Raw genomic sequence first — 18,814 nt, 5'->3', positions numbered from 1 at the left:
AGGACAGGGACAAACATTCTTTCTCATACGCCCTCCACAACCCGCAAGAGAAGCAAAGACTGCAGTGACATAGTCCTACGCAGCGTGTTTGGATCCAAGGATATTTGGGCTTGGTAAACAAAACAGCAGGCAAGAAGTCATCAGGTGAGAGTTAAATCAATCACTGACGCAGAACATCATGTGGGCGCCCATTGTGGAAGGCGTTCTCTAGACATGGTACCTTGGGGACAGCAGTGTCACAGTGCACAGGTCTCACTGAAGCCTCTACTGCCTGTCCTTGACCCTGCTAGAGGAGCGTGCTGGTGGCAAGGACACTGATGTACCCTCAGTTTTCCCCTCTGCAATGCGGTGCAGGAGTTAGCTCCGATTAGCACAGATCAGAACAATCAGGAACCTCAGTTCTACCTCCAACTTTCCTCAGATATGCACAAGCAGCCTTTAATTCTGTCTCTAGTGTCTCTGGCTAGTGCTTAAAGCTGCAAAGGCTGCACGTGTACAAATGCATGGCATCTAAAGGGCTATCACTAACATTTATGCTTTTCCCGAAATACAAGTCATGCAGATGGCACAAGAATGTCTTGAGGGGTATTGTGGCACCTGCGAGAAAGGGAGGTGCTAACGAGCAATGTCCTGCTGATGCTTTTGTTTTATTTTATTATTTATTTATCTATTTTTTTGCAATTGTTTACAATGCTGTTTCTCAATGAGGAGCAAGAAGGGAGAGAATGTCTTCAGTCTGGTTAGACAAGGCTGAGATGGGGATTAGGGCTTTGAGAAGTTAAGGAAGGGAGTGACAACTTCTCTGAGCCCCGTCTTGAGGGCAACTCACCACCCCTGGGATGGTTCCTTATGAGAGACATGAGGACGGATATTGTACCCCAGGAACCTTTACTTGGAAACTGGTTTGGAAGAAGAAGATGTGAGATGATGGGACTCTCTGGTGTCCACTCACCAGAGTCTGGCTGGAGTGGGGAGGGTGTGGTCAGACTGAAGCCAGGGAGGCAGCTGCTGTCTTGGGCCCCTCATAGTTGTTCCATCTGTGGGTTTAATATCTGCTAGGTATACAGCCTGAATTAAAGGACCCTTCATGGTTTTTGGAACTATCTTCTTACATCTTCCTTCTCTTTCCTACTGTTGACGTTAGTCAAGGCTGGTGTTAAGACCAAAGCAAGCAGAACTTCTCGACAGCTGATTGTGGTACTTGCCTTCCCGTCAGCTTGAAACAGGAGCAATCATTACCTCATTAGTTCTTGGACTGAACACTTATTTCTTTGTTGATCTGCTGTTTTTATAAAACCTGCTGCCTCAGGTATTTTGTGATAGTCATGGAAAGCTTGGAATGCCCCACATCTTTTGACTCCTTGACCTCACATTTTTATAGAACTCTAGGCCTTTGTAATCTTAGAGAGACTTTGCTACCATTTAAGCTCAACAATTTTTTGGTAGCTTTTTATCTCAAATATTTAAACAGGAAAAATACACTTTAAAACAATACTCGTGACAGGTTATGAAGGGGGTAGAGAAGTGGGGCATGGGACCCTTCTCAGTTTATATCTGAGGTTTCTATTGGAGAAGATGCTTGCACACCCAGCTCCTCAACTTGATTATGCAAGAGCTGATGCCCTGAGGTCCCTAGAAGAGGTTCTTTTCTTTTTCTTCAAACACTGTTTCCATACAGTTGGTCTAGTTCATCTCGTTACCTGGAAACAATCCCAATCTTAGGAATAAAATCTCAAAGCGTGGGTCTCTAATGGCAGCTCTTTGCTCTCATCCTTCTTTGATTACGCTGTATGAAGCAAAGTCTCCTGCCATCACCCCCTTGCTCGGCCCCAGAGTGACTTTCTCTGCTTGGTTTGCTAACTTTCTTGTCCATTAGACCCACACCACTTTTCTTGACGCGTATAGCTGCTTTGGCCTCCCATATAGCTGCTGTGTCCTGTGGGCTAAGTGCCCGAGATTTCATAGAGGAGTAGAGGGTTCTTAATTTTCACGATTTGGGCTTGGCCTGCTTTTTGGCCACTCTGAGTCTTGCAGCTCCTAAACGTGTGTTGCTACTCATATCGTCTTGAATTCTCAGCCCCCCTCTCCACAGTTTCCCCTGGTAACCCCGCTTCCACCCCCTCACCTTCTGCTTCTTCCTGCAACATCACTTTGTTTGGCTAATCCACTGGAGAGAGTCCCAGGGTAGGCATGGAGATGTACGAGCTTGGACTCTGACAAGATTGCTCGTTCACCCGTCAGCATTTCAGCTGCCCTGCTTATAGATCCTGGCAAAATCAGGGCTTCTCAGGGGTGGCTGTGGCTTGGGGGAGCTTTAACAATATTCTGCTCCCCCATCCGCACTGGGTGGCTGGTTTGGGGTGGTGAGCACTCGGAATGTCTCGGTTATTCCAGTGGTAGGCCAGGTGGAGAAGACGGGGCTGGAACTACCTAACCCTAATTTCTCGTTTGGTGTAACAGGGAAGTAGGCTACAGGTTTGGAGTTTGACAAACCAAGTTCAAATTCCAGTCGGCAATAAAACCGCAGCGGAAGCTAGTTCACTTTTACAAACTTCAATGTTCCTATAAAATTAATGGAGACTAAGGATGTCCGCTTTCCCAAATGCAAAGATTCCAGGTGGCCAAAGCACATACTAGGCATTTGAGCAAAGGTAACTTTTATAAGTTTGTCCTTAGAACAGTCCCTGTCTCTGGCTTCCTTATTTCTGCCAATGGTGCCATCGTATGTCAATTCTGAGGCTTGGAAGATTGCTTGTTGCCAGGTGTGGCGACACACACCTCGTAATCCTAACACTTGGGAGGCTGAAGCAGGAGGACCACAGATTTGAGGTTAGCCAGGCCTTGGTGGAGGGGGGGAAATGGTAGATCAATGTCTGCTCTGCCCCCATGAAGCAGGGATGAAGGCTTATGTTTACTCATCCTGGATAAGAGTCTTAACAATTCGCTGTTGTAGGAGGCCTTCCAAATCAGAACCTGCATTTCAATCAGATTCCCAGGGAGTCTGAGCACTTGTGAAAGCTGGAATCTAGGGAGCGGTGGTGGTGCACACCTTTAATCCCACACTTGGGAGGCAGAGGCAGGTCGGCGGATCTCTGAGTTCGAGGCCAGCCTGGGCTACAGAGTGAGTTCCAGAATAGCCAGGGCCATGCAGAGAATCCCTGTCCAGGGGAGAAGGGAGAGAAAGAAAGTTGAAATCTGCTCTAAGGCCTCTCCCTTTCTTGAGACTTAGCAGGGGGCACTGGCAGAGTGAATTCGGGCTCCTGGGGTGGTAACAGCTGACAAATTCCGAGGTCTCGCTTAGAGACACTCTGGTGAGTCCAAGTGAGTCAGAGAGGTTGGCACCAGAAACATGTTGTCTTTGGTTAGGGCACGCCTGAGGAAGGCAGTGCTAAAACCCATCAGCCCCCATCCCATTAGATGCCATCAAGTCTCCACGATGCTCGCCCTTGCCGGGTTAGGCTTGGTGGGTGCGTCAGGTCATCAATCACCAAGAGAGATTACCACAGGTCACGGAAGCTGCTGCTCACACGCAGAGGAGCAGGGCTTGCTTCAGCCCCAGGAGCCTGGCAGCAGCTCCTATGGTCTGACCAGAGAGGCCTTTGTGCCCTGCCCATCCATGGGGCTGACACTGCAGTGCGTTAGAGTCCCCCAGAGACTCTGAGATTTCTTAAAAATATATTCTGTATGTGCTTCTATTCTTACTTTATTTTAATTTATTTTTTCTATTTGTCTTCCTTTTTTTTTTTTTTTTTTTTTTGAGACAGGGTTTCTCTGTGTAGCCCTAGCTGTCCTGGAACTCACTCTGTAGACCAGACTGACCTCGAACTCAGGGATCCAGGGATCCACCTGCCTCTGCCTCCCGAGTGCTAGGACTGACATCACGTGCCACCTCTGCCTGGCCAATATTTTGTATTTCTTGGCATCTCAATCCTGGGTCCCAGCTGTCATTCCTACCTGATTTCAGTGTATCACTCATTTGGCTAAAATCTCCTAAACTTCACGGAGCACACTCTCTACAGCGCTACATTACAGCAATAGATTTATTGAATTCCCCTTGGCAAAGAACATCCGTCTTCCCAATTGCTGCCTCTCACACCCAGGGCAGGGTGGGCTCAGGAGTGGGCGCATCGCTCCCATTAAGACTGACTGATGGGAAAAGCTCAACCTTCAGGCCACAGCTGTAACCGCTGTAACACTCAGTGTCTTGCTTTCCTGCCATAGTGTTTATCAGTATTTACAGTTAGACAATTTTGCTTTATTATACTTGCCTATTGGCCTGCAACCTTCCCAGAGGGCAGAGTCTCCACTGGTTTTACACATTGCTTCATCCTGGTGTTAGGTGCAGTGTCTAGCCACTGACATTCTTAGGAACTGATTTGCTGAGTCACGGGAAGAAATGGGTGGATGACTCTGGGGACTTGAAGGGCTAGAGTGAGATTTTTGTGCTGTGCTGAGAGGAAGCAAAGCCTGGGGCCAGACTTCTCCCAATCACAGGTCCAGGTAAGGGGCTTACAGCATAATGCCAAGGACATGTAGTCTAGAGAAGCATGCCCCTGCCTCAGGTCAACAGTCTAGGGCACAAGCAGCCAGTACCCTAGCCTCACGGTTCGCCGCTGCACTTTCGGCTTTGGCTTGCCTTTAGGACAGCCCTACAGCTGCAAACGGCTGAGCCTCCAGCACCACTTGGGTAGATTGGCCCGTCCTGGGGATACCTAGACCATTCTGAGGATGGCAGATAGAGAGGAAGCCTGGCTTAGCAGAGCCTCCTTGATTAGATCAATGAGATGCTATAAAATAGTCTCAATCCCAGCTACTAAACACAGGCCAAACCAAACACAGGACCTGGAGTCCCCAAGTCCTCACTGTGGGGGTACTGCTGCCTCTCTTCCCTTTGTAGCCTAGCTGTGTCTTCCAATTCAGACTGCCCTGGCCTGCTCACTACCTCTTAGTGCCTGAAACTCAGCTCTCTTTCAGCTGTCGGCCACCTGCAGGCCCCTCCATCATCTGTCCTGTTCTGGTTTCCCATCCCACTGGCTCCTGGCAGATGAAGTGTGTAAGACAGCTCTTGTGTCTGGCAAAGCAAGGAGATACAGGTACACATGTGTCAAAGCCAAGATCCCGTGATCAGTGATTATTCTGTGCGTGGAACAGATCTGAGCAGGGGTTATAATATAATCCATCAAGGAGGAAGCCCAGGCTCCAGGCTTCAGGCAAAGAGGACCAGACATCTTAACCGATACTAACGAAGCACTGGTATGACTTCGGGTTAAAGAGTTCTTCATAAGGAATGCCTGGAGAGGTGGAGGGACCCCAAAGATGTCGACTTCACATTTGAGCTGCACTGTGTGAAGGGCTAATACAGGGAATGACCTCCCAGTGGGAGCCCTGATGCCAGGTTAAGAGAAGCGGGGTGCTGTGGGGTGATGTGGGGTTACTGACAGCCTGTAATCAACCTGTAGGGTGTGTGGGGTGAGTCATGGCCCACGAATCTTGTCCCCGATGTGTCCATACGAAAACAACGCCCCTTTGCATTTACAGAAGGCATGCGCCGGCCATTCACCCGGGTGAGACAACTTCGTGACCAGGTACAGAGTGCCCCTCCCCCACTGCCCTGGAAAAACAGCGTCCAATAAAAAGTAGATACAACAAAATGCTGCATATAAAAGAAAAGGCTTATGTTTGAGTCTTGGTGGACATATAAAACAGCAAAGCTTTGCTAAATTCCAAAACATGGGAAATATCAAAGCCTAGAATCTCTTGTACCATGTGTTTGCCTATGTAATAACTGTAATAAACCATGAGCAAGTGTAAACCATGACAGTTTAATTTGCCTCCATAAAATGTGGCGAATTGTAGCAAAAGTTTGTTTGCTGTTTATCTACCCTCCCACCTCCACCCATCCGCTTATCCCCACCCCCATTGGCTCTCGACAATGATAGGTGTTCTCGAACATTCTCTCCTGGAGGAAGATGCTTGACAGATGTACCTGATGAGGACCTTGATCTCACGGAGAAGCAGTTTGGAAAGTGGGGAGCTGGAATTTCTGTTACTGGCTCTTCCCTCATCCAGTTAATGCTCCAATTTCTGCTGGTTTCAGATCAAAACCTGATTACCGCTAAAGAAGAGGGGTTTACTTTAAAAAGTCATAGAGCGTTTGGGCAAATCATCAGGATTTTTAAAAAGCTCTTTACAACTCGAGGCTTCTGTGAGAACAGGAGTGTTGAGACAAGCTTTCGCCTCTGAAAGCTGTCGCCACCGAGTCTTTTTTGTGGCCTGGAAGAGGGGCGTTTCTGAAGGACGGTTAATAGAGAGGACTGTTTTCCTGCCAAGAAAGCTGGTATCCTAGACTCACCAGAAGAGGGATTAAAGCATTGGGGAAAAAAAAATTAAAGCAGACAGTCTCAAAAGGAGAGATGGGGGTTGGTGTGATTGCTGACCAGATTTGTGGGGGGAATGTCAACAGATCTGGATCTAAAGGGCCAGGGGACCAGGAACTGTGGAGTTTGGCCTGTTGCTGTGTGGAGGGGATTATGTGCAAGTGGCCCACAGTGCCCGGGGCAAGATAGTACAGGGGGAAGGGCCCAGAGCATGGGATAACTGGGGAGGAAAAGATCTATTGACAGACATGGGTAACAGGAAGGGGGAATCAAAATGGCATTGCATACTGGTGAGGGGTGGAGTTAGAAAGGGCATCATCTATGTGCTCTGTGGCCAGACAGTTCCTTCCCAGGACTATACACAGCAATGCCCTGTAGCGACACGCGTGTAAGAGCCACAGGGGGCATGAGTCAAATGCCCTCAGCAGTGTAGTGTGTAAACAATGACAGCAGGAGAAGCAGGGCTTGCGGCTCCACCCGGTGGTGTAAATGGCTCTCAGGAAGCTGAAGGAAAACAGCGGCAGCAGAGGAGTGGGGAGTGTGTACCAAGTTCAAAGCCAGGAGTTAACCTGCAGGAGTCAAGGTTTAGAGTCTACTGGAAGGGGCACATGGGTGATGGCCACGTTTGTTTCTTTATTCAGATGCTGCTTCCCTAGGCAAGCTGGCTCATGAATATTCATTAGGATGCATACATGTGATATGCGGACTTCAGTTTAAGTCTATCACGCTTTATAAAAAAGATAGAATGACAACACAGAGTGTAGCAAAGGCAGCTGGTGATGACTTGAGATGCCTGGACAGGCAGGTGTAAACCCGGGATGTGATTAGCGATGCACGATTTTGGTCTGGGTAAGACTCAGGGCTGCACACACTGAACTTGGGGACCATCTGCAGAGAATGACAGCGAAGAGGGGAGCAGAACACAAGAACAGTAGGAGGGCAGATAAAGACAGGAGGAGCCCGAGTTCATGAGCCAGTCCTTAGAGACCGTCTCAGCACCCATAACACAGTGGCTTGGGGGCTGTCTGCATGGCTTATTTCTTAACGCGATGGGAGTAGAAGCTCCTTTCTCTCTCAGGAGATAATGCCCCCGGTCCCACACACCTCTCCTTTGTGAAGATGCTGGGATCCAACCTTGGGCCTCACACCTACCAGGCAAGCCAGCCTCTTTTCTCCAAAGTGGAGGAAACAAGCTAGCCATGGTAAAGCAGAACTAAAATCTCAGCATTTAGGAGGTGGAGGCAGGGGGACCAGTAGTTCAAGGTCATGATCTTCTGCCTCGTGTGTTCAGGGCCAGTCTGGGCTGGTTGAGACCCTCCCTCAACAAAATAAACAATTAAACAAAGAAAAAAAACTAAGGAAACAGTGAACGCGGTGAACCCGTACAGTATTAGTGAGGAGTGGAGTGAGGGGACCCCTTAGCCTTCTGCTTCCAGGTGTCTCTGATGTACAGCTCTGAACAGCAGGGGGCAGTGAGGCTCCTGGTTAGCTTGTGTTCAGGACCTGGCCTCTACCCTACTCTTCCAATCTTAACTCTGTCACTCAGTGAGACTTTACGTGGAAATGTCAAGTTCCCTGGAGGGAAGCGCTCTAGGTCAGCTGTTCCCACACGTACCCACGTCTGTAAGCATAATAACCTGTCAGGAGAAGTTCTACTTCCCTTAGTTTCCCATGCTTTAAAATGAGGTGGACACTCATTTTAAGGCACCTGTGAGGACCCTAGCCCAGGGACCAGCAGAAGGTGGCAGATGGCCGTTTGTAGTTGGTTTCAGTGTCATGTCGTCACAAACCCCTGCTGAGATGACCATATCAAGGTGATGTTTTCCAGCCATCGCCAGCAGTTTCCCTTGGTTAGACAGAGCAGTTGGATCTCTGCGACTTCTGATACGTCTGCTCTCATATTTGAAATCTCATAGCTCATTTCTCACAGCATAAGGTTAAATGGAAACACAGTTGTTGGAGGGCAGCTGGCTGGTCACGGTCTGTGTCTCAGCCTGGTGGTGGTGACACGGGCGTGTTAATTTATGGGGAACGTATTGCCGAAGAGCTCCACTTGCAAATGGGTACACATTATACTTTAATAAAACGTAGAAGCCAAAATAAAGCAGAAACCTTTGTTCGGGGCTGTCTGAATGCGGTGTATGTTCTGCTCTTTGCTCTGCCGCCTGATCTCACGGTGGGCATGTGAGACCGTGATGACGGAGCAGCCTGAGGCAGCTGCCAGGTCTCTGATGAGCAAAGAGATCCTGCTATGCTCTTAAAAGCCAAATTAGAAAAAAAACAAACAAAAAACTAAAGATGAAGTGTATACAAGTAGCACATATGTGTGGAAGAAAGGTGTTCAAGTTTGCCTTGAAAACCAGAAAAGTCCTCACAAAAGACCTTAGCTACCCAGGAGCTGGGCATTGACCACCGATAGAGAAGAATTTACAAAGGAGAGTGGAAGAAAGAGATGAAAATTAATGTGTATTAGAACCAAGACTCAGGAGTATTCTAATGTCTCTCTCTCTGCATGTGTGTGAGAGTGTGTGTGTGAAAAAGAGAGACAGAGAGACAGAGACAAAGACAGAGACAGAGCATGAGTTGGATTAGAACAATTCAAGAATTTGGGCTTTTCCCCTTTTTCCTCCAGCCAGCTGGGCCCTCTGCCAGGACCCCTTCTATTTCTACTGTTTACAATTCTGCCGCAACGCTGCCATCGTCACCAGTTCACCACTAATACTACCGCTTCCTTCGCCGTCACCGCCTCCAGACTACCTGTTCTAATTGTGCTCATAGAATGAATCAATTATAAAAATGCTAAAACCTGACTTTTTGATTCAAGCTTTCAGGTTTCTTAGCCATGTAAATCACTGCCTTGTTTAGGAGACTGGCTGGGAGCTGACCAAGGAGCTTAACCTCACTTCGCTGTGAAAATAACTTAGAGGCCTGCAACTTCCTGTTGGGAAGAGAAGTGAGGGCTTGGGGCAGTGGGTAGGTCCCTCAGCTCCAGAATTAATACGTGTGTTTGTTAGCGGCTCTGCACTTGCAGGCCCTCCAGTGTCCCTTGAAGAGTTGCGGCATCAGGGAAGTGGGGACAAATGAGCACTAGCCGCTGACTAGAACAAGGAGGGGCGTTTGGAGGTGCTTTGGTGCCCTCTAGTGCATGCCGCACGCCTGGGCCCAGGGACTGTATGTAGCTTCCCTAGGATGTGTCACAAAGAGAAATGGGCCATGGGAAATAAAGGGCTTTTTAGTCCCAGGCAGCTGTAACCCGGGTCCTCATCTTTTTACTGACGTGGGGAGGGGCTCTTTCTGAATGGAAGGGGTTTACTGTTCTCAAAATTTGATGCACATAGCAATCATCAGGGGCTCGAGGGTGCAGCTTAGGGTGAGTTCTAGCCCTAGACTCTAGCTACTCAGTCTGAAGGCTCCCCGGGAATTTGTAGTTTTGACCATGCCTGAATGATTGTGATTCAGGTGGGTTTGGACTGCACTTTAAAACCAAACCAAAATAATACATGGAAATTTGACAGCTACAGGGAAACTGATAGAACTGGAGGTGATTATTCTAAATGGAAGAAACAAACTATGCTCAGAAAACAAACATTTTCTCTCAATGTGGAATGCAGTAGGTGTGTGTGTGTGTGTTAAGATGGCACACACCCCCTCTGTGGCACACTCTCGATGGCACACTCTGTCTATGGTACACTTTCTAGATGGCAACCCTCTCTTACTGCCCGTGGGGGCAGCACAGAGAACCAGAACATGTGAAACCCACTCCTGCCCACGCTGGTACTGTTCCTGTCTAAAGCCTGGAGCTGTGGTCAAGGAGCAAGGTTGATGTCAAGGAGGAGGAAGCCACCCCTAGCAGCAGTTGGCAAGTCCAGGAGGGGTGGTAGATGTGCTGGGCCAGTGTAGGATGCAGCTCTATCCTGTCCTGCTCTAGGCCAGAGTTACTAGCAGTGTCTCTGGGCATTACATCTTTCAGGAGGTTTAAGAACAAATACGACCCACAGATTAGCAGAGTTGGATTCTATGATCTTTAATTTTTTAATTTATTTTTTAAAAACGATCTCACTATGCATCCCTGGTTGGCATTGAACTCACATGGGTCCATTTGCCTCCTGAGTGCAGGTTCCTGAGGTTTAATCTCACTGGGCTCCACTCTCTGCCTCGGTGTCTCTCTCTCTTTCTTTTCTTTTGACAAGGTCTTACTATGTAGCCCTAACTGACCTGGAACTCTTTGTAGCCCAGGCAGGCCTTGAACTCACATACATCATCCTTCCTCTGCCTCCCAAGTGCTGGGATCAGAGGCATGTGCCAATATTCTGGCGTTTCACCTGGTCTTTAGAGGATCCAGAAGCCTGGTTTCAATGCCCAGACCAAGAATTTAAGAATCTCACAGTCACAAACCACCTTTGACCTCAGTGATTGGAACGACTTCTCCATGACAAAAATTATGTTGCCTGCACAAGTTCTGTACCAATCCAAGCCAGAATGGGTCCCAGCATTGAGAGGAGAAGTAGAGACAAGCTCTTATTCCTAATGAAGAATCTATCTCCAATTGACAACTGTTCACAAAGAAAAAATTAGTTTCTTCAAGCGAGTCTCCCTGTGTATACAGACCACACTTTAGGGCAGGCCCCATGCCCAGCAGTGGATGGGCAACACATAATGACTCAATGGTGTTTTGTTTTTTTTCTTTTCTGTTTCATAGTGTTTTGTTTGGACATATTTCCTTAACCTTGCTGGTATTTTGCTTCTACATTAGGTGGGGAGGATCTGGGAGGAGATGAGGGAGGGGAAACTGTGATCAGAATATATTGTATGAAAAAATTATTTTCAGTTAAAAAAATCATGCTGCCTGGGATCCTTCTTCTGGAAGATTCCCTCCCAATGCTGATAACACAGAGGTTTGTCCTCACCTTCTAAGAGTGTGTGCCAACCTTGATTGCCCATGGGCCTATTCTGGGAGTTTTGAAAACCATTCACGCCAGGACACACCCTAGAGATCCTGGTGGGGCCAGGCTGGACCTGAACGCTGGAGTTTTTGCATGGTCCCCTCACACTCCTTTCTGCACTGCTCAGCCTGGTAAAAGAACGGCAGACTGTCCTGCAGCATTGCGCCTCGTGGTTTGGTCAGACCCCTCAAGAAGTGCCTGGGAAAGGATTGAGATCCACCCTCATCCTCGGCTGGTGCTCCGTGAACCAGGCCGCTCTCAGGGGACTGGAACCCCCTCACTTTCCCATCCTAACGACACCCCCCTTCCTGTTCTGGTACCGCACACCCAGAGGCAAGCACTCTAGTTCTTCCTCCTGTCTCCCGTGTCCTGCTTTTCTCCATCTCCTTGGCTTCTTATCTCAAACTATGTCACTTAGGACTTCCTGCATGCTTGTGTTCCTGGGGCAAGCTCCTTTTGCTATGGTGGTTGCTGTCACCGCTCCACAGCCCTCCCATCTTCTAGCCACACCCTTGGGACAACCTTCCCTTCCTACCTGCTCACAGGTGCACCTGCTGTGTCTCAGTGGCCGCCATGCCCTCTTCTGGCTCCCACTGCGCCCCTGCAGTGTGGCTGGAGGGGCTGCTGACTCCTCTGCTCTTGTACTTTTCCATTAGGGTCAATGGGCACACTCAGTGACTTCTGGGGCCAATGCAAAACCTTGCTTCTTTCTTGAGCCGGATGTTTCTGGTTAGTGGTTTCATTTTTCTTTGGCTTCCGTTAGAGTGCAGAGCTAGCCCCCAACTATTACTGAGAAAGAGACTTTATTTTGGAAGTTTCTTACTTCCTCCTGCCTGTTGGTACCCAGTGTTTCTGTTCCTCACTATGCCTCATGACGATAGGGACTGAATTCTTAACAGTCTCCAGGTGTGATCCGCAGTGTGCACAGAAAGGGAAGGGCTTATTGGAGGCAGTGTCTCACTTGCAAATCTATGTGAGAGCTTCTCAAAGTGTGGCTCCAGGTCCACAGCATCCCTGACCTGGGAATTAACAGAGAGGCCGATTCCCACACCTCTACCACCAGATCAAATCCTTGCAGGCTGCTGGGTCATCTCTGTTAAATACGCAGTTCCAAACAATTCCAACACACGCTGAACTCCAACTGCCCTGATATACCACCTACCTGTCTCTCCTGAGATTTAGGGGGCTAAGGTATGAGGGACCGTAAGGGAAGCAGTGCTCGGCCACCGAGTCACACCCTGTTTTGTGGCTCTGAAGGGAAAGGATGGTTGTGGAAGGCTGCACAGGGGCTCACAGTTATTATTGCTCATGAATTGACGACAAGCTTGGGGTTAGCTGGTACGGACCGTTCTGCAGGTTGTTGCCTGAACACCATACGTAAATGTTGGAAGGAAGATCAGGGCAGTAAGTTCTGGAAGTGAGACTCATAGGCTAGGTTGCTGGAAAGTCTTGTGTGTGCACATAAGTGTTTGTTGTGTGCAGCACAGAGTTCAAATTCTCTCCAGGACAGGTAAATGGATGCTGTCAAAGGCAAGGCAGTCAACGATCAATGATGACTCAGGGCTACGACATGACACCAACATGCTAGTTTAAACGAGTGACAGAGACAACAGCAAAAAGAACAACATCTGCCCCCAAGTAATTGTTTCCTGAGAGACTTGAGTTAATCACGTGGCTTAGCCTTGGACAAATCAACCCCACTGTTCATGCAAGGACTGTCTCATGAATGAACGAAAGCGTGCATATGTTTTATTTGTATACCTCACCCTGCTTCCTCGCCCGTATCACAACAATGCTGTTTTGTTTTTTTCTCGTGCTTACAAATGGTGTTGCTTTGTGTGTATGCTCAGATTTGTAGAGTTTTGCCGGGTTTTTTTCGTAGTATAAAACTTTTACCAGACAATACTGAAAACATTCTGGAAGGTGATGTAATTTTGCTTTAAAAATAAGAATTTGGTTTTTCTGTATTTCATTATTTTCAATAAAACTCAAGTGTTTTGAACTTAAAACCAGGACTGCTTCCGCGTGCTCAGGAGGATGCTGTTGAATGGCTTGGAGAAGACCTGCTCACGTACACCGCTGTCTCCCTGGAGCTGGCGAAGCCGGCTCCAGCTATCTACGGCTCATGCATTGAAGTGCGAGACTTGACAGTCCACTTTGGGATCCCACGGACCTCGTATATTTCCACAGGCGTTCTTTCTCCCCATCTGTTTCCTCCTTGCTGGGAATTCTGGGCCAGCTCAGCTTGCTTTATAGGTGAGGCTAGTGGAATACTCAGAGCAGCTGAAGGATTTTATTAGTGATCGGTAATCAGAATGCCATACACATGGAGGGGTTCCTACGCTCGTTAGAATCAGATTATAAGGCTTTGGTGGAAACACACAAGGACCCCTTCTCTAATGCTTAGACATCATCACGTGGCGGTTGAGGGGCAGCTGAGTGAGCTTCGAGCATAAACAGCCTTTGGGTGAAATTCCTGAGCCCTTGATCCTTAGAGAACCATAACTCCACGGTCATTAAAATACAGCCTGGGACCTCCGTGGCCTCGAGGTGTGATCACAAGCTCAGAGGTAGCTCGGAGTGTGAGTCACTTCCTTTTCCTCTGTGCAGGACTTTTCTGTTCGGAGAAGCGCTCTACTTTCCTGGAAAAGTCATAAAGGGCTGGACAGGGTCTGGAAGGGAAATATACACCTCCAAACTCTTGAGCTGGTGCTAAAAGATGGCTGGGATCTCTGGTATACAGCAAAATGAAAATATAAATGTAGAAACTCGCTCTTTTTTAAAAAGTGGATTTTGGTAAAGGGCAATGCTTTCTTTATCCAGCATTTATGAGTATGTTTTCTCATTGTCACCCCAATGTATGCATGCATTTTACATGTGTGTGGGTGGGTGCATGGGGAGACCAGAGGTTGAAGTTGGGTGTCTTTCTTTATCGTTCCATGGTGATTCTGGTGTTCACCAATTTGGTAAGGTTAGCTGGACCTCCAGCTCTAGGAATCTGCCCGTCTCCGCCTCCCTAGAGCTGGGGTTGCAGTTGCATGCCAGCACATCTAGCTTTTTAAACAGAATCCAAACTCAGACCCTCGTGTTTGTGCGGCAGGTGCTTACTGACTGAGCCATCTCCCCAGCCCCGGCCCCTTGTGATCTCAGCGCCTCATCATGCTGAACTGGCAATGTGTGTGTTGGGAGAGGTTCAGCTCCTCTGGAGAAGGCTGGAAGGCTGGGCCAAGTGGCTTCCTGTGAAGGATGACTGTAACGGGAGCACAGTAGGAGCCACACTCGGTTACAAGGGACTGGCCACGCAGGAAGGGCTGGGCTACCAATCTTGGTGCATAAGGCTGAAGGATTGTATGCGGAAATGAATGGGAGCCGTTGATCTGTACCAACACTGCAGGGAGCAAAGTGCACGGCCGTCTCTGCAAACCTCTCCACAGGAAAACTGACTTCTCTTCTGACTGTTCCCACCCCCCATTTCCTCTTTCCAGACACATGATTGAGTGTGAACCCCGCCCCCCCCCCCACACACACTTAGGGCACTCTTAGAGCATGTCGGTAAGTCCCAGTTTAAGAAAACCCAGATACCAACTTGCAAATTTCAAGTTTAATGAGAATATGATTTTGAATATTACACAAGTAAAGACATTTGTTTATACAATGATTTGGATGTTGGAAAAATCAGTTTTTACCTTCTGATGCTTCTGGAAATATTTCTCTGGTGTAAAGAAGGCACACTGGCATATTCAATGAATTCAAGTTGCTAGCCCCACGTCTGGAGAGCATCTCCCATGGTCAAGACCAAACTTCCACGACAAGAACACTATCCTCTCTCTCCGCTGAGGGCCCTCACATAAGTAACTCAGCTCGGGACAATTTCTTGCTGCTCATGCCTAGTTGATTAGTTCACAGGAGATGGAAAAAAATAAACATTTTGCAGGTAGAAAGACTTTGGTGTCCTTCCTTGTCATAAAGAAATCTCTGGCAATGAGGAAACAGACTGAGAATGGACAAGGACTGGTTGAGGCAGTGGGACCCCGTTAGTAGCACAGCAGGCAGGGCCAGGCCCTCTTGCCTTGCAGGCTAATAAACATTTCCTGGATTCATTCTTTGCTCCACTAAGTAACTGAAGGGGGTGACTGTAAGTTCCCCCCAAAGAGAGTTCCCAAAGAATCATCGGTGGTGTTTGTCTAAACTAACAAGGCTTTGATGAGTACTGGGGATCTTAGCAAGGGTGATGGGGTGGGCAGTGTCCCAGCTGATGACCACGTGCACACGTGCACATCAGATAGAAGGGAGGGTGCAGACTGTGTGCTGGAGGCTGCATTTATGTGACATGCTTTCGAAAGGGCAGCTTAGGAGACGTCGTAGGCCTGGTACTTGGTTATAGTCGATGCCCTTCTGTTTTTCTCCTGGGTCAGGAAGTAGATGCGGTTGGCCTCTGGGTAGGTGACTTTGCTGAGCGGGAGCTTGTAGATGGCAGGGTTGTTGGTTGTCAGGAGAAGAAAGGTGAGTGCTGAGAGGCAGAAGGGCCAGGTGCAGGGTGGTAATCCAAACTGGAGGAGGAGGAGGTAAGAGAAATTTCTGTTACATCAGATGTGAATGCTTGTTTAATTGGCCTTTATCAGGTAGAGGAAGGGCTGATCAATCGGTAAGGGTGTTACTTAACTGATAGCCAATATGAACAAAACCAGGCTGTTAGTTTATTCTGTGACAGGTTAAATACACACCTTCCAAAATACAGTCATTGGAACTCTAAAGGTATTAAGTGTGTTTTTTACGTACAAGACTTGTTTTGTCTTGGGGAACCTGGCGAGTCTATGCTTACAGCTCCAGGAACTATGGACTCTGTATGCCTTCCTCAACCAGCCTCCTTTGAAGGGATGCATTCGGCATCCATTTGTAGCTAAAGACCTAGCTGTGGTTAATTGGCCTAGAGATAGGCGGCACCGGGGTTCAAAATAGAGACATGGCGTGAGCCGATAGAACCCTCTTCTGAGAATGCGAATTGAAAGGAACAGAGACAATGTCAACAGCGCTCTGGACCTGAAAGGACTGGAGAGGAGCCGAGCAGTGGCAGCTGGGGATTTAGACGCTGTGTGGACAGAACTCCTTTGTAGAGGGACCTAGGAAATGAGCACACAGGGAGAAGCCGAGGAGTGCTGGGTCTGTCCTTGGGGCTGGAGGTGACGGTCAGCCACCTCTCTCCTCAAGGCTTCGCCTACCGTCCCGTTCATTCGCACTGCATTGACCTGGCCTTTATTCCTGGAGATACCATTTTCACACTGTCCCCCATTCTTCCACTGGGACAGCCAAGCGAATGGTTTGCAGAGAGCCTACAGATCCAATTATGAGGCAGATCAAACCATCCTTCCAGCCTCCCAGCATTTTACTATAACCAGTAGAGGGCTCAGCTGGTGCCAGGGGGTCACACTGCTGGTCGTGTGGAAGTCCAAAGACCACACTGTTAGCAAGATGTGGAAGTGCCGGAATAATACCAGATGGAGGCTGGAAGGGATACATATTCATGAGTGACGGATTCCACTCAACAAGTCTTCCCAAAGCTCCAATAAGATGCAATAAAGTGTTTTGGGAAGCATCCGTGGAAGCCCCACGGTAGACAATCCTCAGTTCTGATTACCTCAGTATGGATTTTGCATCTTTCTGAGACCTTTTCTCTCAACAGTGTACTGCTGCCTACTCAGAGACTTGTTGCTTAGTGCATGCCAAGTACCCCATAAATGGTCCTCAGGGCCCAGCCATCATTATCAAGCGGATAACAGCACCGTTGAAGGCCAGGACTTGCATACACACATTCTGGTTAGAAAGACAAAGAATAACAGCTTCTAGGGCTTTCCAAGGAGTCAGTGTCAATAGTGCACAATCCACAATCCAGGTGGGCAGATAATTTACATGCAAACGCAAGTTAAATGATAAACATTTAAAAATCAGTTCTATAGGATGGTAGACTAGAATGGAGTTATACTTGAAAGATTTCTCTCTAAAGTGCACCACTGGCCGCCGGTGATGGGGTTTGGTCCACCCAAAGTTGACATATAAGCTTTTGAGACCTAGTTCCTTCCTGTGAGTATTAAGGCGGGTATCAGGATGTGAGCTAATGGGCAGAGGGATTTGATGGAGTGTTTGGGCATGTGGCTTATAGCCCACACGACTTACCACAGACAGCACATTAGCGAGGGCGGCACCAAGATAGGCTGAGAACAGCGCTGGAAAAAAGAAAGAAGGTAAACAGCTCAGTAAAGATCCAATGGCAGCTCAGCCTAGTGCACTCGCGCCCTCTTGGTTGATGCTATGTCTCAAATGCTATCTCTTGCACACACTGAGTCCCACTTCCTCTGTCTTGCACCTTTGAAAGGGTGAAATTCCAGGGAAATGCCAGCGCAGCTAAGAGAGCAGATGCCCTTTGTTAGAAAGGGCCAGCATTCAGCTATGACAGTTCCCTTGGGTCTCGCTATCATGCCTTCCAGTAAAGGAACATTTAATAGCATAAACCATAAATGAAAGTTGTACAATAAAGCAAAAGCAAGTGAGTCTCAGAAATCCCTGTTGGACTATTCCATCAGGAGCTATTAGCATAACATGAGTTTCTAGGGAGAAACAGCATCCTGTAAGTTTGGGGGAGACCAAACCTCCTACCACCTTGTATTTTAGTCTGGGTGGAGAAGGCCATGAACAAGTTGCATGCTGGGAAGAACCAAGCACTGAAAGAAGATGGAAGGTATTAAAGTGGGCCAACAAAATTGGGTTTGGCTTTTGGGCCTATTTTCCAAAGAGGGTGTTCCAGTTGTCCCTAAAATATTAGTCATAAGTTACTCACCAACCATATCCTTCATCATTCCTTATAAGTAAGAAGTATTATTGTCTTGATTACACGTACCACCACCACCACCACCACCACCACCACCACCACCACCACCACCACCACCACCTCCACCAAATGATAAATCCTCTTAGAGGACTTGGAATCCCAACATCCTTCCCTTGACTACAGATAAGCAGACCTGAACCTTCCAGGCTCTTCCTAGATGTTACTACTGTTCTTGCATTAGTCATTCACCTGATTTCATTTTGACCACAGTCCTACAATGCAAGCACTGCTTGTGTCAGACATCAAGATGTGAGGTGACTTCCGGGGACTGTGTCTGACTGGGCAGAGCCCTGACCAGCTGGTCCTTAGGGTGCACTCTTAACCGCACAGAACTGCAGCTCCTCAGGATATTATGCAGTTAGAAAGATGAGAGGAGAGGGGCCAACCCAAGTACCACAGACACTCCAGAATATGGGGGGATGTAAGATCCACAGGGCGGCTCTAGGCTTGGTCTTTGAAGAGCAGGGGCTCAGAAAGAGCAGGGCCTTTCCTGAAGCCAGACCTACCCGACTGCCCCACTGGGGAAGACAGTCAAAGGATTAATTCCTGTGCTCCCTTGGCCTCACTGCTATCTTATTTTTTAATCTAACTGGGTCTGTTGTATCAAGAAG

The 18,814-nt window shown here is 48.1% G+C and overlaps 2 protein-coding genes across 2 annotated transcripts in view; both read right to left on the bottom strand.

Annotated features, from left to right (window-relative positions):
• Positions 1-11,983, bottom strand: part of Slc14a1 (solute carrier family 14 member 1 (Kidd blood group)) — a 38,253-nt gene extending 26,270 nt beyond the window's left edge. The window contains exon 1 of the mRNA XM_075968208.1: positions 11,856-11,983. The gene's annotated coding sequence lies outside the window, so the exon portion shown is untranslated. The remainder of the gene's footprint in view (positions 1-11,855) is intronic.
• Positions 11,984-15,669: 3,686 nt separating this feature from the next.
• Slc14a2 (solute carrier family 14 member 2) overlaps positions 15,670-18,814 on the bottom strand; it is a 50,317-nt gene continuing 47,172 nt past the window's right edge. Inside the window, exons 18-19 of the mRNA XM_075970802.1 lie at positions 17,492-17,541; positions 15,670-15,870 (exon numbers count right to left, since the gene is read on the bottom strand). Coding sequence (XP_075826917.1) covers positions 15,670-15,870; positions 17,492-17,541 — 251 coding nt within the window. The remainder of the gene's footprint in view (positions 15,871-17,491; positions 17,542-18,814) is intronic.

This window comes from Microtus pennsylvanicus, chromosome 4 (assembly GCF_037038515.1).
Source record: "Microtus pennsylvanicus isolate mMicPen1 chromosome 4, mMicPen1.hap1, whole genome shotgun sequence".
Classification (NCBI taxonomy): domain Eukaryota; kingdom Metazoa; phylum Chordata; class Mammalia; order Rodentia; family Cricetidae; genus Microtus; species Microtus pennsylvanicus.
The sequence above is the reverse complement of the archived record's forward strand: the minus strand, read 5'-3'. Positions and strand labels throughout refer to the sequence as shown.